The sequence below is a fragment of the Paecilomyces variotii genome (genome assembly GCF_004022145.1).
Source record: "Paecilomyces variotii strain CBS 101075 chromosome Unknown C8Q69scaffold_6, whole genome shotgun sequence".
NCBI lineage: Eukaryota > Fungi > Ascomycota > Eurotiomycetes > Eurotiales > Thermoascaceae > Paecilomyces > Paecilomyces variotii.
The window spans coordinates 299,921-322,544 of record NW_021167145.1 but is presented as its reverse complement, the minus strand read 5'-3'; the positions used below and the strand labels follow the sequence as shown (position 1 = coordinate 322,544).

The 22,624-nt window shown below is 50.1% G+C and overlaps 8 protein-coding genes across 8 annotated transcripts; 3 read left to right on the top strand and 5 right to left on the bottom strand.

Moving 5' to 3' along the window:
* Window positions 1-55: 55 nt before the first annotated feature.
* On the top strand, window positions 56-2,565 carry C8Q69DRAFT_275151 (putative endoplasmic reticulum and nuclear membrane proteinc Npl4). Its single transcript, XM_028626843.1, has 4 exons — window positions 56-401; window positions 490-620; window positions 684-2,151; window positions 2,213-2,565. Exons 1-4 carry the CDS (start codon window positions 300-302, stop codon window positions 2,480-2,482), a joined length of 1,971 nt encoding a protein of 656 aa, XP_028484564.1. The 5' UTR covers window positions 56-299; the 3' UTR covers window positions 2,483-2,565.
* Window positions 2,566-2,945: 380 nt separating this feature from the next.
* Window positions 2,946-5,277, bottom strand: C8Q69DRAFT_275251 (integral membrane protein). The gene is made up of 2 exons (XM_028626845.1): window positions 4,687-5,277; window positions 2,946-4,610 (listed from the first exon to the last, which is right to left on the bottom strand). The coding sequence occupies exons 1-2, from the start codon at window positions 4,876-4,878 to the stop codon at window positions 3,180-3,182; spliced, it is 1,623 nt and encodes a 540-aa protein (XP_028484563.1). The 5' UTR covers window positions 4,879-5,277; the 3' UTR covers window positions 2,946-3,179.
* Window positions 5,278-5,491: 214 nt separating this feature from the next.
* C8Q69DRAFT_275155 (phosphatase methylesterase 1) lies at window positions 5,492-7,691 on the top strand. Its single transcript, XM_028626844.1, has 5 exons — window positions 5,492-5,944; window positions 6,162-6,670; window positions 6,762-6,852; window positions 6,929-7,182; window positions 7,288-7,691. Exons 1-5 carry the CDS (start codon window positions 5,730-5,732, stop codon window positions 7,500-7,502), a joined length of 1,284 nt encoding a protein of 427 aa, XP_028484562.1. The 5' UTR covers window positions 5,492-5,729; the 3' UTR covers window positions 7,503-7,691.
* A 393-nt stretch (window positions 7,692-8,084) lies between these two features.
* On the bottom strand, window positions 8,085-12,457 carry C8Q69DRAFT_275143 (putative transcription initiation factor TFIID subunit). Its single transcript, XM_028626842.1, has 5 exons — window positions 12,146-12,457; window positions 10,214-10,352; window positions 10,115-10,158; window positions 9,251-10,065; window positions 8,085-9,194 (listed from the first exon to the last, which is right to left on the bottom strand). The coding sequence occupies exons 1-5, from the start codon at window positions 12,320-12,322 to the stop codon at window positions 8,135-8,137; spliced, it is 2,235 nt and encodes a 744-aa protein (XP_028484561.1). The 5' UTR covers window positions 12,323-12,457; the 3' UTR covers window positions 8,085-8,134.
* Window positions 12,458-12,602: 145 nt separating this feature from the next.
* On the top strand, window positions 12,603-13,662 carry C8Q69DRAFT_275093 (mediator complex, subunit Med11). Its single transcript, XM_028626841.1, has 2 exons — window positions 12,603-12,746; window positions 12,813-13,662. Exons 1-2 carry the CDS (start codon window positions 12,675-12,677, stop codon window positions 13,242-13,244), a joined length of 504 nt encoding a protein of 167 aa, XP_028484560.1. The 5' UTR covers window positions 12,603-12,674; the 3' UTR covers window positions 13,245-13,662.
* Window positions 13,663-14,295: 633 nt separating this feature from the next.
* Window positions 14,296-15,825, bottom strand: C8Q69DRAFT_384888 (hypothetical protein; the record flags this gene model as incomplete). Its single annotated transcript, XM_028627620.1, has 3 exons — window positions 14,296-14,481; window positions 14,537-14,987; window positions 15,044-15,825. Coding segments are annotated over 3 exons (1,419 nt in total), but the record flags the coding sequence as incomplete, so codon positions are not given.
* Window positions 15,826-17,172: 1,347 nt separating this feature from the next.
* On the bottom strand, window positions 17,173-18,697 carry C8Q69DRAFT_468250 (F-actin capping protein beta subunit). Its single transcript, XM_028630678.1, has 5 exons — window positions 18,586-18,697; window positions 18,074-18,453; window positions 17,739-18,008; window positions 17,590-17,637; window positions 17,173-17,527 (listed from the first exon to the last, which is right to left on the bottom strand). Exons 1-5 carry the CDS (start codon window positions 18,612-18,614, stop codon window positions 17,454-17,456), a joined length of 801 nt encoding a protein of 266 aa, XP_028484558.1. The 5' UTR covers window positions 18,615-18,697; the 3' UTR covers window positions 17,173-17,453.
* C8Q69DRAFT_468249 (ATP-dependent DNA helicase MPH1) lies at window positions 18,698-22,525 on the bottom strand. Its single transcript, XM_028630677.1, has one exon. The coding sequence runs from the start codon at window positions 22,355-22,357 to the stop codon at window positions 18,986-18,988; it is 3,372 nt and encodes a 1,123-aa protein (XP_028484557.1). The 5' UTR covers window positions 22,358-22,525; the 3' UTR covers window positions 18,698-18,985.
* Between the last annotated feature and the right edge of the window lie 99 nt (window positions 22,526-22,624).

Genomic DNA, 22,624 nt, shown 5'->3' with positions numbered 1-22,624 from the left:
CACCTTTTCACGATAATTTTCTACTGTTGTGAATTTCCCCTCAATTCATTAGTGATGGAGTGGCACAAAGCGCTTGTAAGACTCACCGTAGGCGGGCGGTGACGCCGCAGCGGGCCATGACGATAGAGCTCCGCTGCCTTCGGTCACCTTCAACTTTAGAGTAGGCCAACCACCCTGACAAACCAGCTGCCTCTCATCACTTTTCCTTCTTTTTTCTCTTACTTGCTTCCTGGCGATGAGTGTGACGGATCGATCTTTCTTCCCTTGATTTCAGAGTCCCTTACCATAACCCCGTCGAAATGCCTCCCTCAAAGCCCATCATCCTGCGGTTCGAGAGCCGCAATGGCCAGTTCCGCTTGACGGTGAGCCCTACAGAGCTCTTCCCTGCATTGCAGCAAAAGGTGAGCTGACCAGAGTCTCCTATGGCAATTTATGACAGGCTATAGCCTTCAAATAGTGGTGGGATGATCATACTGATCTTATTCGCAGATCCTAGAGCAACTACCGGACAATGTCGAACCTTCTTCCATCGTCCTTTCCAACAAACCTATAGGCACAGGTGGGCAGGAGAGGAACTTGAGCACTCTACAAGGAGTATCGATAGAGAGAGTTGGGTTATCGTAAGTCTTTACGTCGATACGGTATATTGCCAGCTTCGTGGTTAACTGGGTCCGTTCTCGAAGGCATGGAGACAAGCTCTTCATCGGCTATCAGGAAAAGGGATCGTTGGCGAACGGCGCTGCAAATGGCAGTACCAAATTTGCCCAAACGGAAGCCCGTCGTCTCAATGGAGCTCCCGTGGAGGAGAAGACTATCACACTACCCCCGCAGCCCACATCGCCATCCGCTCTCATCAAGAATCCCTGGGAAGTCGTACAGCAGTCGGCCCTTGATGACATGATGGACAAGAAAGATGGAAAGATCCACCGTGGTCGGGACCAGAAGATGTGCCGCCACGGCCCCAAAGGCATGTGTGACTACTGCATGCCGCTCGAACCCTACGCCCCTCAGTATCTCGCCGAAAAGAAGATCAAACACCTATCCTTCCACTCCTACCTGCGCAAGATCAACCTCTCGACCAACAAACCCGAACTCAAGAGCACATACATGCCGCCGCTCAGCGAACCGTATTACCGAGTAAAACGGAACTGTCCGTCGGGACACCCTCAGTGGCCAGAAGGAATCTGTACGAAGTGTCAGCCTAGCGCCATTACACTAAAACCTCAAGAATTCCGAATGGTAGACCACGTCGAGTTCTCATCTCCGGATCTGATTAACTCCCTGCTGGACTACTGGCGGAAATCTGGTGCTCAGCGGTTGGGTTTTCTTTACGGTACCTACGAGGAGTACACTGAAGTCCCTCTAGGCATCAAGGCTGTAGTTCAGGCTATCTATGAGCCACCACAAGTTGGTGAAATAGATGGAATCACACTACATGACTGGACCAACGAAAAGGAAGTCGACGAAGTTGCTCGGTTATGCGGCCTCCAGAAGGTTGGGGTAATATTTACGGACTTGCTTGATGCGGGACAAGGGGACGGCACCGTCATCTGCAAGCGTCACATGGATTCATATTTCCTTTCTTCGTTGGAGATTGCTTTCGCCTCCCGGCTACAGGCCAAACATCCAAAAGCAACAAAGTGGAGCGAGACTGGTCGTTTTGGCTCTAACTTCGTCACTTGCGTGCTCAGTGGAGATGAAGAGGGTGCCATCACAATCAGTGCTTATCAAGCTTCAAATTCAGCCGTCGAGATGGTGAGGGCTGATATAGTCGAGCCGTCTGCGGACCCGTCAGTAATGCTTGTCCAGTCAGAGGATGACGAGGACGAAGGCAGCAAGGTCCGCTATATTCCAGAGGTGTTTTACCGCCGGATTAATGAATACGGCGCCAGCGTTCAAGAAAACGCGAAACCCAGTTTCCCGGTTGAATACTTGCTAGTGACTTTGACCCATGGATTCCCCACAGAATCTTTCCCCATGTTTGTTGATAGCAATTTCCCTATCGAGAACCGCGGAGAGATTGGCGAAAGCCAGGAGCTTCGACATGTTGCCAGAAAGCTCGTCTCTCATGGAGATCCTGACAGAGCCATTCGTGCAGTATCGGACTTCCACCTTCTCTGCTTCCTGCATTCTCTTGGCACTTTTAGCAAGGTAAGTAGTTGGCTGCAGTTCCTCCCACACTTCCAAGCTTGCATTTTGACACATGTCTTAGGATGAGGAATCACTCTTGTGCCGAGTTGCCGCTAAGCAGGAACCCGCGGAAGGACTGCAATTGATAAACACACCCGGATGGGCGACATTAGTTACAATACTTCAGGAGAGCGGTGAGCGGCCCCCCAAGCGCCCTTGGCCCTTCCCAGATCAAAATTCTTTGCCGTCATTTCATGGCAAAAAGCGTCACCTTTCTGCTGCGTCGAGATCCGAATCTCCATCAGACAGTGAACAACTTGCTAAGAGGTTTAAGGGAGCTAGCCTAGAGTGATCCGTGATACCCACGCCGCTACGAACATATGCTTCGCTCCGTTCTCCGATTTGGCAGATATTGTCACGACCCTTCCCCGGGGAAAGTGTTACCATTTCCCTATATACAATAAACCCGAACGAACTGTGGACGGTCTCGTAAGGCGTCGCGGTTATATACTTCGACGGTCTGCATCCCCAACCTTGCGTGTCGGACACTGCCTTCCCCTTTCTCCATATGACGTTTAGCATCGACAATCGTGAAGGGGTATCGACGCCATCCTCCCCGATTATGGGATCGTCTCCCGCTCTTTGGTGGGTATCGCATGTGGACGGCTTGTTTCATCGTGGGATGGGCTTCTCCTTTGTGGTTTCTACGTATTGGTGTCCGGCCGGAGGGAGCGTCAACTTGGGCAGTGTTTAATAGAATTATTACTCATCTCCCTAACACCTCTCGGAATCCCAATGCTGAAAATAAATAGCAATAAGAAAAAAGAAGAAGAACTTCTGCGCAGTCTGTCATATCGTAAAAATACATGTGTACAAGCAGGAAGCAATGAATAGCATTATCATAGAACGCCAGTGTCTCGTCATATATTATACATGAAATCCGAAAGCATTGATTATATGTCATAAAACTGGCTCAGAAACATATCCTAAAAAAAATCCATATGTTATCCATATCTCATATACAATTCCCCTTTTTTCTGTCCATTTTTTTATGCTTCATCCTTAACAGCCCTGAGTAGATCTCCCAATCTAGCCTCCATGATTTTCCGTCCGTCAGACGTCTTCCACACTTCATGTGGAGCATGCTTAATCACATCCCACGCGATCAGGTTATCAGTGATCTGACCCAGATCTTCCTGGCGCTTCGCCCATTTCTCGCTCTTGCGGACCTCAACGCCCGAACTGGCTATGACAAGAGGCGTGTCGCGGGTCTGGATGTGGCGCGCACTGGCGATTTCGCTGGCCGTCATGGATTCCGCGACGAGGTTTTCTTGAAGCTTGGCTTTGATGAAGCGGCCGCCTTGGTATGCGCTCTGGCCGAAGACGCGGTCTTCGCGGGTGCGGCCTTTGAAAATGGCGCCTGCGAGACGGTCCAGACCGAGAGGGGAGATGATGCCTCGTGCCCAGAGGAGGAAGCCACGGCCGGGTTTGCCGACTTGGGAGAGGAAGTCTTCGTGGAGGGGGTCGATGAGGAAGAGGCCTTGGACGTCGCGCAGGTGACGGCTGGAGAAGATGCGGCTGTAGATACTGCCGACGCCGGCGGAGACGAGAATCCAGGGGCCTTCTTCCCCGGCGATGGCGAGAGCTTCGGATAGAGCGTCGGTAGCCATGCCTGCAGAGTGAGGGGAGGGTGCGTTATCGGACCAGGCGAAGCCCGGGCGATCCCAGTAGCAGTAGCGGTCGATGGTGCCATGCTGGTAGAGTTGATCGATCCAGGGTTGCAGGCTGTCCTCGACGGGGCCCTCACCACCTTCGACGAGGATTGTGGGCGATTGCTTATCTTCTTGAGCAGTGATGTTGCCCACGCACGCGACGTGCACCTGGTACTTGTCGCCGTCAACGTAGTATTTCTTTCCTGGCGGAGCGAGACTCGCGTCCCTCGCGCGAAGGATGAGGGTTGCTGTCATAAGGAGCACGACGATAGCGATGATTCCCATAATGACCAGTTCCACCATGACTGCGATCCATTCAACCAGAGTACGTCGTGTCTCCTCACGACCAGTGAGCCGTTCTTCCTCTTCCTTCTTGCCCCATGCCACGTATCGATTCTGCATAATATTGTAGATTGAGATAAGAGTCGCCCAGATGACAGACGCGATGCCAACCCAACCTTCTTCCACGCGAATTCGGGGCACGGACACGATAATAAGCATATCGATAAATAAGAGAACGGACAGAACAGCGCCCCAGATTAGCATAGGCCGAGAGGGCACGGAGAAGAACAGCAGTCCGATAATAATATAGCCAACGGTCAAGCTCGTGTAGGCAAAGTCGAAGAAGCCGGATCCGCGACTATGCATCAATGGTGGACTGACGAAGATTGACACCAGCAGGAATACCCACCAGACGAAGCTGATAGCGAGGAAGAAGACAGAGAGACCTCGAAGGGCTCGTACGGTCCAGAGGTTATATGGAGACACCTAAATCGGATTCGAACAGTTTCTCAGCGATTGCACACATGGAAGGAAGATATATGTCTGATGGGTCTATACTTACAGCAGGATCATCAGGACTCAGATAGCCATTTCCTTCTCTGGGGAGCAATCGCGTGCGCTCATCCGGCTCTGGTTCCTGAGACCTTCTTCCGTAGTCTCTGACGGGAGAATGGCGGTCGTTATCTTGCTGCGCATGGTCACCATTCTCAGCCCTCCCTTGGTCATCTTTCTTCGAACCCCAGAGTGAGACCATTGTGTCTCTCAGGAGTCCAGACTTCGCTCGCTGATCAGTCGAGGTATCTTGCGCTCAGTTAACCGACGTCCAGGGTGTCGCAAAATCTGGTTGCGGTTGTAGATGCAGAGCAAGGATTTTCTGCCTGATCATGAAAATTGATTGGGATGGCCCCAGCAGGGTATATTATTCTAAGATCTCGATCAGTATTAAAACTAAATAAAAATAATTACTTGCTTCGTTGGTTCTTGTTCTTGTTCTTGCGGAGATCTGGTCTGACGTCATGGCAGATGAGGTCATGCCATTCAGTATCGGCACGTGATGAAGCCGCATTGGGACTTCGATTTCGAGAGAGGTTGATCATTATTTTTTATTATTTATTGACAACGGGTTGAAAAGATAGATATAGAGTGCGACCATGGAGCTGAGAAGGACTGAAAGCGGAGCAGTGCATCGATCAGATACTTCAGTAGAAACTAACAAAGCACCCAGTCAATTACAGTAATCACAATCGAGTGGGACTTGAGACCCAGGCGCGGGGAAAGATAACAGCAGAAATACTGTACTGTACACAATTAAATGACCATCTATTGCAATTTGTTGTCGTCGAGTCTGTGGTGCGTTAGGAGAGACCAGTGAATGACGATGCAAGTCACTGACGAACCGTGTACAGTAAAGATGAATACTTGGTGGGGTTCATCAAATTCGATCTAGAGGACAATCATCCGTCGCACATCTAACTTATCTATTATCAGCCTACTGTAGAGATCAACGAGCAATATCAACGGCTACACAACACTAACTGAGACACATACTAACTTAACACGCAAAATACAAACAATACTTAAGATAAGAGTGCGAACGGAGACGGTATGAGTGATCTCCAAAAGTCTTTCGCCAAGTCACGGCTTGCCCGCCTGCCGCCCGAGCCCCCGCCAATATTCGATGAAGCCCAGGAGGATGCTCTGGCATCGCATCAGCAGCATGAGGGAGGACATGAGGATGATTCTTCTTCCGCTTCGTCTGCTTCCTCAACAGGAACGGTCGTTCCGTCTCCAAGCCAGCATCTTTTTGCACGAGGAAGAGGGTATGTTGATTGAACTCCCCACAGCCTCCCCCTCTTTTCAATAGACAAAGGAGCCTTCTTTCGAAATATCCCATTTGATTATGCTTCCAATGTTGCACATATATATATATATATATATATATATATATACATACCTAGATACCGTCCGATACATCGATTTCCAGCCTCTCCAGTTTCTCTTCTGTTTCATTCCGCACTCACTAACATTCCTTCTCAGATCATCGTCCAAGCAAGACGCTGCATTAAACTGGACAGACTACTTCGCTCAGGAACTGTACCTGGAAGAAGACGAGAAAGACCTACACATTTCCCACCACGTCTATATCACACCACCGACAAAATCAGGTCCACTCTTCGTCTTGCACCACGGCGCAGGCTCTTCGGCTCTCTCATTCGCCGTCTGTGTAGAGGAGATCAGAAAGATCCTACCTGACGTCGGGATCCTCGCACCGGATGCCCGATGGCATGGAAGCACGACGGTGACTCGAAAGACTGAACAACAAGATTCAGTAAACAGCGATGTCGAAGTCGATCTTCGTCTGGACACCCTGAGCCGCGATCTGGTATTCGTTGTGCAAGAAACGCAGAAAAAGATGGGCTGGGATACGCTTCCGGACCTGGTCCTCATTGGACATAGTCTTGGCGGCGCAGTCGTTGTTGATGCTGCGAAGAAAGGTGATCTGGGAGCGAAACTATTAGCTTATGCGGTCTTGGATGTGGTCGAAGGTATGTGTATAACTAGCTAGCTAGTGAACCAGCCCTTCTCATCATCGTTCATCATCATCATACAAATCTACAGATAACTGACATCGAACAGGTTCTGCAATGGACGCTCTACAGAGCATGGAGAAGTATCTCATGACAAGACCGACTCGATTCCCCTCCCTCTCATCAGGAATCGAATGGCAGTATGTCCCCTTATCTACATGCCCACTATTATCACCGTCCAGAAGACAATCCCCTCTGACCAATTTTCTCTCATAGTATCCGCTCGCGCACACTCCGCAACAGAACATCCGCACGCGCTTCCGTCCCCTCTCTCCTCCGAGAAGAAGAGAACCCCTCAGACCCATCCCGTCCCTGGGTCTGGCGAACAGACCTCGCCGTCACCAAACCCCTCTGGGAGAACTGGTTCGTCGGAATGAGCAAGAAGTTCCTCGAAGCCAAGGGCGGCAAGCTCCTTCTCCTAGCCGGGACCGATCGACTCGACAAGGAGTTAATGATCGGGCAGATGCAAGGTACGTACAGTACACTTCACTTGATCAAAACCCCACTTACTCATCCTAACCATCACGTTTTCTGCATTAACTCTAACAATGAATTCTTTCTTATCCATCAACCAGGAAAATACCAACTCCAAGTCCTCCCTGACGCCGGCCACTTCATCCAAGAAGACCAACCCACCAAAACCGCTCAGATCCTAGTAGATTTCTATAAACGCAACGATCGAAGCGCCCTCGTTCTTCCACCAAAGGTTGGAGATATGTTAGCTTCAGCAGCTATGGCGAAGGGCACGGGGGATGCCGCTGCTGGGGTGCTAAAGAGACCGTTTCCGTAGGATGATGGGATTTGTTTGTTTGTCTGGCTTTTTGCTAGCTTCAATATGGGATGTTGTCGTTATTTGATGAAAAGGGGTGGGTTCTGGTATTGCTTAGTTCTCTGCGTGAGGAGGTTCAGGCAGCGGTCTATGCTCTTATATACATATGGGTAGAAGCTCACGACATTGTGGGCAAATCTCATATTTCTCTTCTCCAAATGCTCGGTCGTAGTCTTAACTACAAGAATTTGAAGCTCGAGTTCCGAAAAACGAAATCAGGGACAGAACTCTCATAAGGACGATCTTACACCATGGCTTACAATCCTAGTTACTACAGTGACACACAATACAATATTCACAGTTCAGTATTGGTATTACATGGTGCTTAACGAGGACTTATGAACTTTCAGTCTCCTAGGGGACCAAAGAATCTGCCTCGAAGCTATCCGGTTGATGAAAATAGATACGAACAAAACTCCATCCCGACGACGCCGCCTAGCCGTGACGCCACCACAGCCCAGCCCACCACCTCCCCGTGGGGACGGCGGGAATAAAAGCATAAGATAGAAAAGGACAAAACAACCAGAAGAAACCAGGAGTGAGTAAAGCTGAAAGGCGCATCCGAGGGTCACCCCCTGCTGAACCTGCCCCGTTTAAGGGAGGTAAGCACCGCCGGCCACGATCAAGTTCATGTTCGTGAATTTGACCTTGTACACAGGACTTTTCTTGGTGGGAAAAGCGCTGATCTGGTCAGGAGTGACCACGACATCCTTACCCTTTTTCTTGTTGGATCCTGGGCCAACAGAGGCGGAGGGCTGCGCGCCCGCAGCGGAAGCATTGCCGGCATCGATCTTGGTGCCCGCTCCGCCCTCGCCGACGACCCGTCCTTGGGCCGCTGCAGGATCCTGAGCGGGACCGGCAACGTCCCACACGCGGACGGTCCCATCTGCACCACCGGAAACAAGAACGGTGGACTCGGCACTCCAGCTCAGTGACCAGATGCCCCCCTTTCCATGGCCGCGCATGCGCTTGAGCTGGCGACCCGGAGCGAGATCCCAGAGGATGATAGATCCCTGGTCATCGGCAGACGCCAGTATCTTTCCGTTCTTGCTGCAAGCCAGCGCAGTGATATTTCCCGTATGGCCAGTGAACATGCGGACAGCGTTACCAGTGGTCACAGCCCACATACGGACAGTGCGGTCACAACTGCCGGTGAAGACATAGGCAGAGTTGGGGTGGAAACAGACGCAGTCAACGTCCTGATCATGTCCGGCGAAAATACGCTGTTGACGAATACGGTCAGTAGCCCAGAGACGCGCAGTCTTGTCGTGGCCGCCAGAGACAAAGTAGTAACCGTACGGTCCCCAGGAAAGGTCCCAAACAGGGTGGTCATGGCCCTTGTAAACAACCATGCACTGCCAAAGATCCAAAGACCACAGTCTGATAGTCTTGTCCGCAGAAGAGGAAAGCAGGAAGCGAACGTTGGTGGGTGCAAGTGAACCGTCAGTAGGAGTGGTAGAGGGAGCGAAAGCGACAGCGTAGACAGGTCCTGAGTGGCCGATCAGACGGTGTGAGTTCGCGAGCGGCTTATCATCGATGCCTTCATGAGTGGGCTTGATCTTCTGTCCGTCGAGACTCCAGACACGAATGTACGATTCCTGCATACCGGCAGCAACGAGCATGTTGTCGTCCGAGAAGTCGAGACACGTAATTCTTATATCAGGTTAGAGAAGGTCTTGTCCATGTAATCGAATGGAAAGGCTGCTTACCCGTCGTAAGTATTATGGAAGGTGAACATGCAGACACTGACAGCAGGGCCAACGCCACCAGTACGACCTTCGATCTTGAACCTGTCACGGTTCTCCTTGACTTTCTGCACTTCCATTGCAACGTCACGTGCAGTAGAAGGCGGGTAACGAATCTCAGCACGAGTTGGAGCATCTTCATCCTCTTCTTTCTTGATCATCTGATCATATTCCTGGACGAGAGTGTTGCGACCGGCAACAGGAGGGTTTTTGGCATCTTCTTCCGCGAGTTCACCTCTCACATCTTCTTCAAGCTGAGCTTCAGGAGGAAGATTTCCGAGCTTAAGACGAGGAAGAGTCCCAGTCATGGCAGGATTATCTCCAGTGTAAGCGGAGCCCGGATGGTGGCCAGGGATACCTTCATCCTCAAGAGGGAAGGTCTGCGTATCACCAGATTTGCCAAGCATGGCAGCAAAGCTGAATCGATCGTCCGCAGTACGTTCCTTGGTGATAATGGTGCAGTAGCTGCTCAGGATAGCGGACATAACCGAACCGCCTTCCTTCTGCTTATTTTCCAAGAACTGCATAAGGTTCGAAAAGGCAGGATTGCTCAGGATCAGACGATACTTGTTGCCACGATATAACTTAGCAGTGGAGTTGTCCTGGACGTGTTCAGGGAGGCTGATAGGCTCAAGAGCACGGATATCTTCACTGTGTTCAGGAAGGAAGAGGTTCTTGTTGGTAGCGAAGAACTGCTTGGCATCCTGAGGGTAGAAGGAGGTGACAAGGTTCAAAAAAGAGTAGACAAACAACGGCCAGAGGACGCGTCTCAGTTCCGGCTACATCTTGTCAGTATATGATGGGCTGAATCGGAAACAGGGGATATACCTTGTAGAGATCCAGGTTGTCCTCAACCCAGCTTTTGAGCAAATCTGAATTGGATATTAGCACAAACAATTCTGTAAACAAGAGCTAGATATCACTTACCAAAGCCAGCTCGATACTTGGGACGCGCATCCTCGCCCAAAGGAGGCAGAGGGCGGCCATCAATCTCCTGATTTGCGGATTCCATGCGCAACATGGCTTCAGTGCGGCTGTATCCCTTCTTGGCAAGATAGTCGATGACCTGGCAAGAGAGTGAGCGTCAGTGAGATGATGGAGGTGGAGAGTTTGTTTGTGTTTGTGCTGGAGACAAGATGAACAACAGTAGGACGGGGAAGACAGTAGACACCAGTGCGGCAGAAACATGTGGACAGCAGCACAAGACGACATGATTGCAGAAACAAAAAGCACAACAACAAGCACGCAGATATAACACACTCTTTCATTCAAGTCTTCAACAGTTGGCTGCTTCCACAGACGAGAGTTTCCCTGGGTCGACAAAACATATGAACCCCCCGTTGTAGAAGGGCGAGCCAATCCCCTGTCTCGACGTGGTTGAAATGCGTGTTGAAAAGGGAAGGTTGGCAACCCAGATAGAATCTGCTCGTTTCCTGTATTGACAGACGGTGCGAGGCCGACGGTAGGATCAGTGACAGAGGACTTCGGGCGACGGCGGCCACTGGCTCTCTTTCTAGCTGGCTTGACAGGACCGGCAACGTTTCCAGAATCCAATATCTGAGATGAAACCGAGTTCTGCACCGGAACTTGTGTAGCTTGATACGGCGCAGCCTGAGAAGATGGCGGTTGATTTGCTGCAGATCCACCCTGTGACGCTGGAGGGGTGCCACCCAGTTGCTCGGAATTGGTTGTGGATGCTTTTTTCACCGGCTTCCTACGAGTCCCAGAGGCACGTTTGTTCTTGACCGGAGCAATAACAGAAGAGTCACCCTCAGGAGTCGCTGCCAGCCCACCAGAAGGCGCCAGCACGTTTGCCTCAGGGGCAGCAAGAGGAGAACTGCTCTCCAGAAGGGTCGAAGCGATGTGCTCTCTGTTCTCCTTCAACTCATGCTGCGCCTTGATTTCGTCTTGGGCTGAGTCCTTAGTCTGAGCAAGGCGCCTGTAGCGTAATCGATCCATTCTAGAGAGTCCAGCAGGGAATGTAAAGTAGTCTTCCTCGGACTCAACAGCCATGCCCGCAAAACACTCGGGACTAGTCGCAGTCTCATGTATCTCGAAGTCCTTCAAAGTCGAGGCAGACTGCTGGCGGCTGTCGGCCTTGACGGTGGATTCGTCACTGGTGGCCGAAGGAGCTTTAGCCCTGGCAACGTCTTCATGATCCGGAGCTGCAACACCAAGAGTCTGCTGCTCGTTCGCTTGAGCTTCAGGAGAGTCCTGATGATCCGTATGCTTAGGCTTGCGTCTGGACCTAGCCTTTGAGCGAGATTTCGAGGCACGACCACTCTTCCTCGTCATTTTGCTTGCGGTGGATGCAAAGATAACGCGTCTCACAACGACGATTATTGCGTTTTTGAGAAGAGGGGACCAGCACAACAAAACAGGCAACGCCATGTTATAACAGTAGTCGGCGCTAGCGTTGTTCCGGATATCATAAAGGAGATGTCACGGAGTCCGCCGCTGAACAGCCGATGAAAATAACACATGGCTCTGGGCGGTGTATCTATATCGTTCTCGGTGTATAGTGTGAATGGACGCAGTTGCATGAACTCCAGAGTCACGGTCCAGCTTGACCATATTACAGCAAGCGGAGAAAAGGCCCTTAGATGGCATTGACAATGACATCCTTCCACATAAGGCGTCTCATGCTCTGGTTTAATTGAAGGATCCCACTCTTTACCCAAGCCTGGAGTTGCCACACCATTCCATTCCAACCATATTGAAAGACCACGCGCAAAAAATAAGAAAACGAATAGGAAAAGTACAACCAGACAACATAGCACATAACTCAAGCATAGCAAATAGCAGAAAAGGAGTGGCCAGAAAAGAACAGCGTTCAAAAGATACATGTGCATCACTTACTATCTGGTTAAGGTTCTGCTGGGACATGACTCCAGTCGATCCTGTCGCCGAACCAGGCGTACCACCGCCAACCTGGGGAGAAGGCATCGGCTGCTGAGGAGGCATGGGCATACCACCTCCGGGCCCGATACTTGCACTGCGCGGCGCAGGGCTCGGGGCCCCTCCAGGCGCAGACATTTTGTCTTTGGTCTTCTGTCAATATGCCGAGTTTTCAATATATACCCATGCAGCTAGACGCCAAGATATGATTCCCTAGACTAGGAATTTTCTAGGAGCGCAGTCGCATGAGGAGTGAAGTAACATGCCAAGGACAGCGACAATGAAGATGGCGGAGTTGAAAGAGTTCCTTTGATATTGAACTATCGCCTTTCGGGCTAGCATGCCCTGCTTATGTAAGCCGCAGCTTTCCCCAGCTCTTCACGTGATTACGTACCTTACTCCATCTTCTGTGAAAGATCGAGAGTTCTCAAGCTCGACTTACGCGACGTGAATCGTATCTGTTACTGCTGAGATACGAAATATCGCTATCATGGATTCGCTGAATCCAGATCAGACCTTCACCGCAGCGGATCGCATCCGACAGTTGAATGAAATCGACAAGGTATGCCTCCACCCCTCAACATAAACAAGTTAAGTTCGACATGAAAGCAAGCTAACAAAATCTTAGGATGTAACGAGGTTGATTCACTCCGCCGGACTGGCAATCCAATCCCTAACAAACACGCGATCGCGCGACTCCGAGTCAACGGACAATACACTCGAATCGCACAAGGCCGCATTCAAAGCCGCGACTTCGCAGTACTTCGCGCTACTTTCTTCAATCGATGTCCGGCTTAGGCGTCAGGTCTATGCTTTGGAAGAAGCATCGATTCTCGCGCCTGAGCCTACGTCCAGAACTGCAGAAGCGGCGGGCGGTGCAGGTGGAGCGGCTGCCTCAGCGAACCCGCTTGAGATCAGCTGGCTGAATAGCAGGAAGGATACTGTCGGGAAGGATAAGGAAGCGGAATTGTGGGCTGAAGCAAAGGAATTTGTGTCGCAGATCCAGAAAGAAAAGGCGCCCAATACATCGGATAGCGATACGAAGATGGAGGTTGATTGAGCCCGCACCGACAATCGGAAAATGCGTTTTGCAGGGACCGAATGAACCGCAACCTTCTTCACTCAGAGATACTGCAGGCTTGGTTGAACCTATCGCTTGGAGCTACGACGTCGACTTGGCGCATCGCCTCTACTGAATTTGTTCTCTCGAGTCCGAGAGACTTTACAGCTACTACCTGGACACCATAGCATTATGGTATGCGATTTTAGGACATATGGCAGGTCTGGCCACCTGTCAAGTAAGATTGCAGAGTATGTCTGCTGTGTGAGTTGAATTCTCACAAAACCAGTGGCCAACGCGGGGCCTAAGCACTGTTTCTTGCGCAAGTGGACTATCGATCTCGCGCGACTACACAGCGCCCGTGGGCCCCTCCATTTACCGTGCGCATACGAGACTACAGGGTATCAGAAACGACCGTGGCGACATATTTTCAGAGGAGATGTTCCACTCAAGGTTAACAGATGAAGTCTTGAGCAGTGGGATATACCAAGTTCTTTTCCCCTGAGCATCTTTAAAACATGTGAACTATCAGTACGATAATCTTAGTACATCACAAATTAAAACTGAACAAGAGCAAGGAAAACAAACATCACTACGTCATCTTAGCCAGTCCAATATCCTGATTAAATATTAACTTATCCAACACTGTCCAAAATGCCTGCCTAGAAAATACAATAGAAAAATAGCTGAAAACGAGACAATTGATCATTCTCCCCGTATACCATTATAAAATACGAGCTCAGAGAAGCAATTTCCAACCAGAATCCGCTCTCAGAAAAAAAAAAGAAGAAAATGAAAACAACAGCCACCACTGATAACTCGTGAACCCATTGACCTACGGAGGTATGAAAGGTGTCTCGGAGATAATACCTGGGCTGAGCGTTTCGTTATCTTGCTGTCCCACTGTGTTGAGATCCTCCGTAGTCCCTGGTGAAGCAAGAGTAGTCGACGGGGAGACGAGTCCCGACGTTGTTCCATGGCTCATTGTAAAATAACACTCAGGATTAGTAAACGGCGAAGGTAGAGGCTGGATGTCGATAGGAGTCGCCAAGTCATCGACGCGAGAGAGTAGCACAGGTAAATATCGAGAGGATCCTCCTGGAAGACGCGAGAGAAGAGAGCAAAGACGGTTGAGGTACGTTTTTGGCCCGACAGCTATGGTTGCTGTTGAAGGATTTGCGGGTGTACATGCCATGACGTCCATTAAACTGCAAGCGATATCGAACAGTTTTTCTGTCTAGTAAAAGTTATAAGTTATTCGATATAATTCCCGAAAAAAGCGGAAGCCTTACGAGTGCACTACCGTGAATGCTCATCGATCGTAGAGCAATATCTGATGTGCCTTCGATGAGATCCCGAGCAATATCAACCGGATAAGTGAATCTCATTGCTGGGTGGGGAGACGTAGATGATAAGAAGCCACTGGCCATCGAGACACGCCAGATAACTATGTGGAGCCATTGCTGAGTGGTTTTAAGGTCTGCAACTTGAGACTCTGTTCCAGCTAGTTTCTCTGGTAAGACATCCGTCAATTGCTGTTGTAGTTGGACCAGCCACTGTGCCGTGCAGGTAGTCTTCGTTTTGTTCCAGAGCCCGACAAAATCATCGTCAAGGGGACGAAAGAGATTCACACGCTGAGTTAAAGCAGATATAGCGGAAAAGTCGTTCGAGTCTTCATATAATGTCGGGAGTGTCAGCTTAGGATGCAATGTGAGGCTTCGATGCTTTTGAAGTGCGTACGATCTACACTCGATGGTTAGTATCAAATTGACAAAGGATCTCATTATAGATGAATAGACCTTTCGGTTATGAATATCACCCAAAACAATCTCCTTTCCCTTATCCCTGCGGTTGTATCTGTCGACAAGTAATACGATTCTTCATCCATACCAATAATCTCCGCTAGAGTGGCAGCTTCCCTGAGGTAGAACCATGCAGTACTATGTTTATCCAAGTAGAAACAGCAACCGAAAAGCAAGTAAGCGGTTACAACTGCATCGGAATTTGGGCGCTCGATGAACGAGCTTAATTTTCGTATCCGAATGGCTTCTTCAAATGTAGCTTTACCGAGATCATGAGACGTTAACCGAGAGCCTCCTGAAAAGTCACTAACGTTCACTCTGTGCCCTGGCTGAGTTAGCACAAAGGCGCAAAGAGATGTCATGAGACAGTAGTTATCGATAGATGTGGACATATTCTTCGCCCTGTTCAGCAAAGCTCCCTTCTCAAATATCGGAATTGTAGGATATAGATGGATAAAGAAGCTTTCAATACACCTGCTTACAAGCTGCTGGTCAATGATCTCCGATTTATGCGAAGATGGTGGCGAAAGTGGTGGTGTTACGGTATCGAAGCCGTCCACATAACCTCCAGTATTTGCATGATCTCGCAGTTTTGTCTCTCTCAACTCAGATATGACCTTCGCCCGATTTCCTTTGGGTCCCTTCTTCTGAGGGATAGCGTTGTACGTACAGGACAATGAGGCATGTCCGCAGTTCCAGCATGGCTGGCCTCCCGCACAACGTATCTTCCTTCGGTGACAGGCGTCACAAGCACGTTTCGTAGACATCTCCACTTCTATAGAGCACTTATCTGCAACAAAAGATGGAAGGACTTTCAGTCATCCGACACCGTAAGACCTATATAGGCCAGTGATGTTGGAGTTGTATCTGCGATGACGTGGGATAAGCACGGTAGTCTTCGATATGTTCATCGAATAACGGGGGCCTTAAATAGAGACTTTTCAAGAGACATTTGCCAACAGAAGGCCAATTGATGGTATCTGGAGTCTGACCGGCCTCAGACACCGTAGCAAGTACCTTTGCCGAGTCTAACCAAGGCCAGCACGATACGAGTAATAAAGGATCGTGAAGGTGGATCTAGCCTTCGAAAGCGAGCCACGATCAAGTAGGTAACCACGATCAAAGTCCAGACATGACGCGCCCGGACAAATTCGCACAGTTATGCAATTGACAGGATGGCAGCCTGAAATTCGGCCTGCAGTGTGGCATTTGCGCTCTGTTCTCTCACTCTATCATTTTGGGAGAAGTCGACCAATGAGCAAAACCGTGGATAAATCGGCTCCAAATCGGATATCTAGCTTGAAGTACCTGTGACTCGCAATTGGCCATGAAGGCGCATCACTGCTACTCACAAAGATATGCAGTCTAATCTATGCTGGAACCCGCGACGTGAATCGAAGACCAGGGTATATTTAGTTTAACACGAGCCTCCGTGTCCGCGTCGCAAAAGCACCCGCAGGGCTGACACTGCATGAAGAAGGAACGAATTCCATGCGTTAGTTCAGGAAGAACAGCAAGTCCGTGCGGTCTCACGTCGAGGGCAAGGAGTTCTCGCAACGATTCAGATCGTCAGATATAGCAGCTTGGAGCTCGTGGAATCTGTTTCGTCATCTGCGACTTGGAGGCTGATCTAAAGCCAACGGCTTCATCCACATGCTTTCACAGAAATGCTGGTCCGGAGGTTCCGTTACGGTTTAACCAGATGCCGGTCTATAACTGCAAGACCATTGGATATTTGGAATTCAGTGTTTCCAAGGCTCGCATAGAGAAAGTCCAGTGACGGTATCTAATTGGGCGCGCATTGCGAGATTTATAATGCACTTGAGAACGGTAGTCTGAAAGGGAGAACAAAGAGAGGCTGCGTTTCCCCAATCGAGGAGATAGAACGAGGGCGAGGCGGTTCAACGGGCAAAAAGGGGATACATGGAGCAAAATTCCGATCTAGACTCTTCAGAATCAAGGGTTATGCTGTTCCACGGAGGTCCTTTCAAAATGGCCTAGAAGACGATTAGACAGTCACGAACGCTGGGCCACGTCGACGTGCACAATCAAAACATGCCAGGATCGGCAGCGAACGTTGGGCTGCTTCAACTCAACCTAGAAGGCTCTACTGAAAGCAAGGAATCTTTCTTAGCCAGTCATTAAACTGCAGAAAAGAGCGTGACCTGCATCCTAGAGAAAGAGGGTTGCTTGTACTTGTAAGCTTAACCGTTTCCTTATGTGGTTAGACATTCTTTTGCGACGAGGACAATCTGACCACTACACCAAAAACATTGCGGTGGGCACATAGTTACTTAAAGAGGGCCAAAGTCTCTCGGGCTCAATATGAAAAACATATGCCGATGTTGATTCGAACAGCCTTAACGTTCTAATGGGTATGATATTGACAAGACATTGCTCTCTTATACTACCTCTTCATAGAGTTGATCATCTCCCTGTGAGTCGCTCTCTCACGGGACGTCTCCGATAAGGGTGCCAGGCCTGCAGAGAGGTTAACAAGGCAAAGGTACATGGCTTGTACGATAGGGAGCGCGTTGACTTACTTCGCAGGTCGCCTACAACGTCCTTTGCCTTTCCGAAATAAACCTCCTCTGCGGATCAGAAGACAAATCAGCACCTGACTAGACAACCGACCTTGCGTGGGCTCTATTGACCATGCCAAAGCGCAACATAAAAAGGGAAGGAGACTTACGTAGCAAGTTCCTCATCTTCAATTCCATATCTTCAACCAATCTGCCCACGTTGGCAACATGGCTGGCGTCCGACTCGACAGGAAGGTCTGCTTCGACCTGTCTGGTCATGTTTCCGCTAAGATCCATCTCTCCAAGCGCATCCGTTTCGCTGGCTAGGTGCAGGATGACGGTACTTGTAAGCTTGTAATGGGACATGCGTGCACGATCGGTCGCCTCGAAGACATGGATACTGTCCCATGCGCCGGAGCTCTTTGAGCCGGGAGTAACCGCTGGTGTCTCCTTCAGTATACAGCGCGTATTATCGTCAATGACCATTACGAGAAGAGATAATAACCTTTCTTGAGCAACACAACCCCTGCGAAGCCGTCATCCAGATCCCAGAAGTAGACACTGCCGACTCCGCCCTCATAGTACAGCTCGCGGTACACGTCGAATGCCTCGTTCGCAGCGACCTCCAATTTCCTGACTCTCTCACTGGGCACAGTTCCGTCCTCGATTGGGGGATCGAATTCGTTGCTCCATGGCGACCGGTAGCTGTCGCCGTCACGGTTGTAGTCGCAGAGTAGATAATCACGGTTCGACTTAGCACATCGTCGGATCTCGAGCGGCTGGTCGACAGAGGCAAGAAGGTCTTCTGTCAAGTCTGGAACGATAGTGGTGATTGCTTGCAGATTGCGCTTGGTGTCACGCGGTGATAGGCGGCGGAGCAGGTCCCTGGCATGGGGATGTCATGGTCAGCGGCGGTCAGGATGCGGGGTTGAGATCGATGATGTGCTTCACAGAAGACATTCCAAGGAGAAGGATAGGGAATAGGATCGATTTGGATCAAGAGAGGCAGTTACTCACAGTGCACTGTCAAACTGTGCGTCGGCCATGATTGTTGATGCTGTGGGAAAGCTGGTACTCTTGAAACTCGGAGATGGACTCGCGGCGTGAAGTTGGCGGAGTAAGTATGGGGGCGTGCGCAGACACGGCGGAAGCCGTGGCCCGTGGGGTCAGCAATCACACCGCACTGGGAGGTTTACCAACGCCACAACTACAGAGGCAAAACAAACAACTAGTATGCAAAAAGAAAATAGAGAAGTTATGTAGAAATTAATTCTGGACAAGGGGTATCATATCGATTCCAGTCCGTTCTATCACACAATGTGTAGTGCCAAAAAGTGCCCAATACTCCAATTTGACTTGAACCAAGCTGGCCAGCCGCTATATCCAACATCCCGAATACTCCAGACCCATCTATTAATCATTCATCGCTATCATCATCTGCAATAATCCTAGCGCGTTTTCTGGAATGTCTTGCGTGAGTGCTTTTGCCAACGAGTGCGCTTATATCTGGAAGATCCAAGTTCGTCTCCATGCCATCCACATCGCTCAATTGGGACGCATAGAACGGTTTAGGCTCCTTATCTTCAAGTTTAAATGGCGAACACATCAACGGAGACGACTGCGGTGAATGGCTACCTGCAAATCCTGAGTCATGAATAGCGTTAGGACTGCTATTGTGCCTTGTTGGCGTATTGACGGCGGTGTCTGCATCGTCCAGACTTTCATGGGATGCATCTCTTCGTGAAAGTCGCTTGCTGGAGGCTGCCTTCTTTTCAAGATCGATTATCTTCCTGTAATGATCCTCACAGTCCATGGGGACCTCCGCCATCCTTCGAAATGCTCCGATCATCCGGCGAGTCATCGAACCATGCTGCACAGATTTTGTCGGTCTGGGTTCACGCTGCAGACGAGGGAAAGCATCATTCTTGGGACGCTGGATAAACTGCGGTGTCGTCCCACCTACATTGCAGTACCGGAGCTCTAGTTCCCGTTGTTCTGAAGGCGTAAGCAAGACTTCGTCGAGGGAAGGCACACTGACAGGTTCCGGGGTGGGAGTACGAACGACACGGGCCCATTTTTTTATTCCTGTCGATTCCTTCTGAGCTCCTTTGGGACCCAAACTGGATGCCTTAGTGAAGCCCGTCTCCACATCATCGGGCATGTGGAATTTCTTCGGAGGACGTTTCGGAGGACGAGCCCTCTTCTTTGGTTCTGGCAGTTCCTGTTGAGAATTTTCAGGAGGGATGTCAATTTTCCGCTTATCGACTGCTGGTTTTGTATCTCGTGGCAAGATCCGGGGTGATATGTCGTCATGAAAAGTAAACCGCGTGCCACTGGCGATAAGTTGTTGCATCTTTTCATAGTTGTCCTTCGCCTTGATGTAGGACTCCTCTTCCTTTCCCTTCATCAGCAGCAGGACGATGTTACCTGCTCTCTTTCTTCCAGTACGTCCCATTCGCTGTAACATCCTGATTGGTGATGCGGACGAGTCATAACACACGATAAGGTCGACTTCACCAATATCCAACCCTTCCTCACCGATAGAGGTCGCAACTATGGTGTTGTAAGTACCCTTCTTGAATTTCTCAACGATGTTCAACTGGGTCTTCTGGTCCATCCCTTCCGAGCCTTTAGCACTAGCCTGCCCGACAAAGACATGTGGTCGTATTAAAGGCTCGTGTCTTTTCAAGACCCTTGTTACCTCCTCGGCACTATCTCGGAAATGCACAAAGATCATGATTCTTGTATTTGATTGAGGCTGGTCATCACCAGTACCGGTACCTTCCCCTCTATCCATGAAGTGGTTGAGAACGACCTGCCTTAGATATTCCAATTTTGGATGGCCGATAAACTCCTCGTTGCTGGTCCACAGTTGTAGATGGCGCACAAGCTTTTTGAAATTGTCGTCCTGAACAATCTGGCGCTGGTACTTTCCGCCCTTCTTCTCATCAACCCCAGACTGAAAGGAGACAAGGTTGCGGTAAAAAGGTACGATCCCATGATACTTTAGAAGGTCTATACCGTGGGCAAGACTGGCTAGAACAGTGAAGATTGCGTTGATCTTCCCCTTCAAACCGAAGCTCGCATTTCTTCCAGCGTCGGAAGCCATCCATTGCTGTCTTGCTTTTGTCAGTCCAAAGGCCGTGAGCATCATCGGGTCTCTGCCCCAATAAGCGTTCAGCTGACGGAGTTGATCAACAGCGGGCTGTAGGGCCTTGGAAAAGAGATCCATACAAAACAACATCTCTTCCGAATATTCGAAGACTTCAGTCTCGATATTCCGTGCATGGACGTACTCCCGAATATCAAGTGACTGTTCAGTACGGATCTCTACTCTGGCGATGTCCAAACCGTCAATGACCGCCTGGACAGCTTCAACGGTGGAACCTGGCGTCGCAGTCAAAGCAAGCACTCTGAAGCTGCTATTAAACCGCCGCAGAAACTTCACCACCTCGACATAGGCGTATCCTCCAGTGGCACGATGAGCTTCATCGACAACGAGTAAGACGATCCGCTTCGGATCCGCTATGCCCGTTTTCAAGTCATTGACTAAGGTCTGTGGTGTCATGAAAAAGACCCGTTTATTCTGCCATTCCTCAGCGCGGATGCCAGGTGCGGCATTTCCAGTAAGCATCGTCGTCTGAGATCGAGGGATACCGGCAATGCCAAAACAAGCACCGACTTGCTGGGAAACTAGTGGTTTTGTTGGTGCCACGAAGACAATCTGTGCGTCCTTGGTCCAGCGAAACCAGTTCAACATGACCGTTGCGGCGATGAAGGTCTTACCAAGACCTGTTGGTAGCGCCACCAACAAGTTATAGAACAGACCTTTCTGGGCAATGTTGAACTGGTAATCTCGTATCTTTCCCAAGTTGGTTGGGTAAACCCACGTTTCCAACGCATCCTGGTTCAGTTTATGATGCGTAGGAGGCTCATTCTTATCCTCAGGAAACCAATTTTCAGCTGAAGGCTGGCCTGATGCGCTCGTATCGGGTGCCACCATACCAAACAAGGTCGTTTGGCGGAGACTTGTCCTGTGTAGACTTGGGTTAGGTCTTGTGAACTGGTTTGCGGTTGTAACTGGGTGAGCGGGCGGTCCCGGTTGAGGAGACAGCGACGGAGAAGAATCGAATGCATCTTCGGGTATATCGTCAAAGTCGAACGAGTCTGCAGCTGGGGGATGAGAAGCATGCGTTGGCCGTTGAGCATTACTTGAGAAAGAATCATTGCCTGTATTCGAGCTTTCAGCACGGTATGATTCTAAAGAGGCAGCTATCGCGGCTCGCAAATCGTCATCGTCGTCGGCGTTTTGACCGTCCTTTTGCTCATCCGCAGCTCTCTTCTCTGTCTCAGATGGAAGATCAGGAGCTGGCTTCTTCCAGCGCGGCCCACGTATCTTCGAAGGGCTCGAATGGGGCTGCGTCAACTGGGTGACGAATGTGTTTTCTAGAGCGTTGGTGCGCTTGGGAACAAAACTTTTGTACTTCGACTTGACCTCCTCCGGGCCGTCACTTTCGTCGTCCACCGATGGTCGTCTGCGGGGCGGCGATGGAAGATCATGATCGATAAATGAGCTTGTGCGCGCGTTGGACTCCCTTTCAATTTGCGAGGAAGAAGAATTGTCTTCACGTGCAGCACTCATGCGGCGCCGCTTAGTCGGTCGAGGAGAGTCGAGATCGCTGGCCGTCGCAGTCGACTCAAATGCGCCGGCCTGCGTTGCGGCAACCAACAGGTCATCGTCATTCCAATCACTGTACTCGTCGTCATCATCATCGCCAATGAATGACATGACTCAATGAATGCCTTTCGTAGCAGACTCCAGGACGGTCTTGCTGCCGAGGTGGATAAATAATGGAGTACTCGTATCAGTCGATTATCATCAGTCGCGGTGGTCACGCGTCACAGCGATGCGCGATATCATGTGACTATCCGCAACAGTTTGCTGGGTTTGTATGGGCGCGAATAATAATAGTAGTTCATAATAAGACTCGCCTAACTTGGCTAAGAGCCTAAGTAAGCCCAAGACTCTCCCCATCTCGATTCTCCGCACATTGCA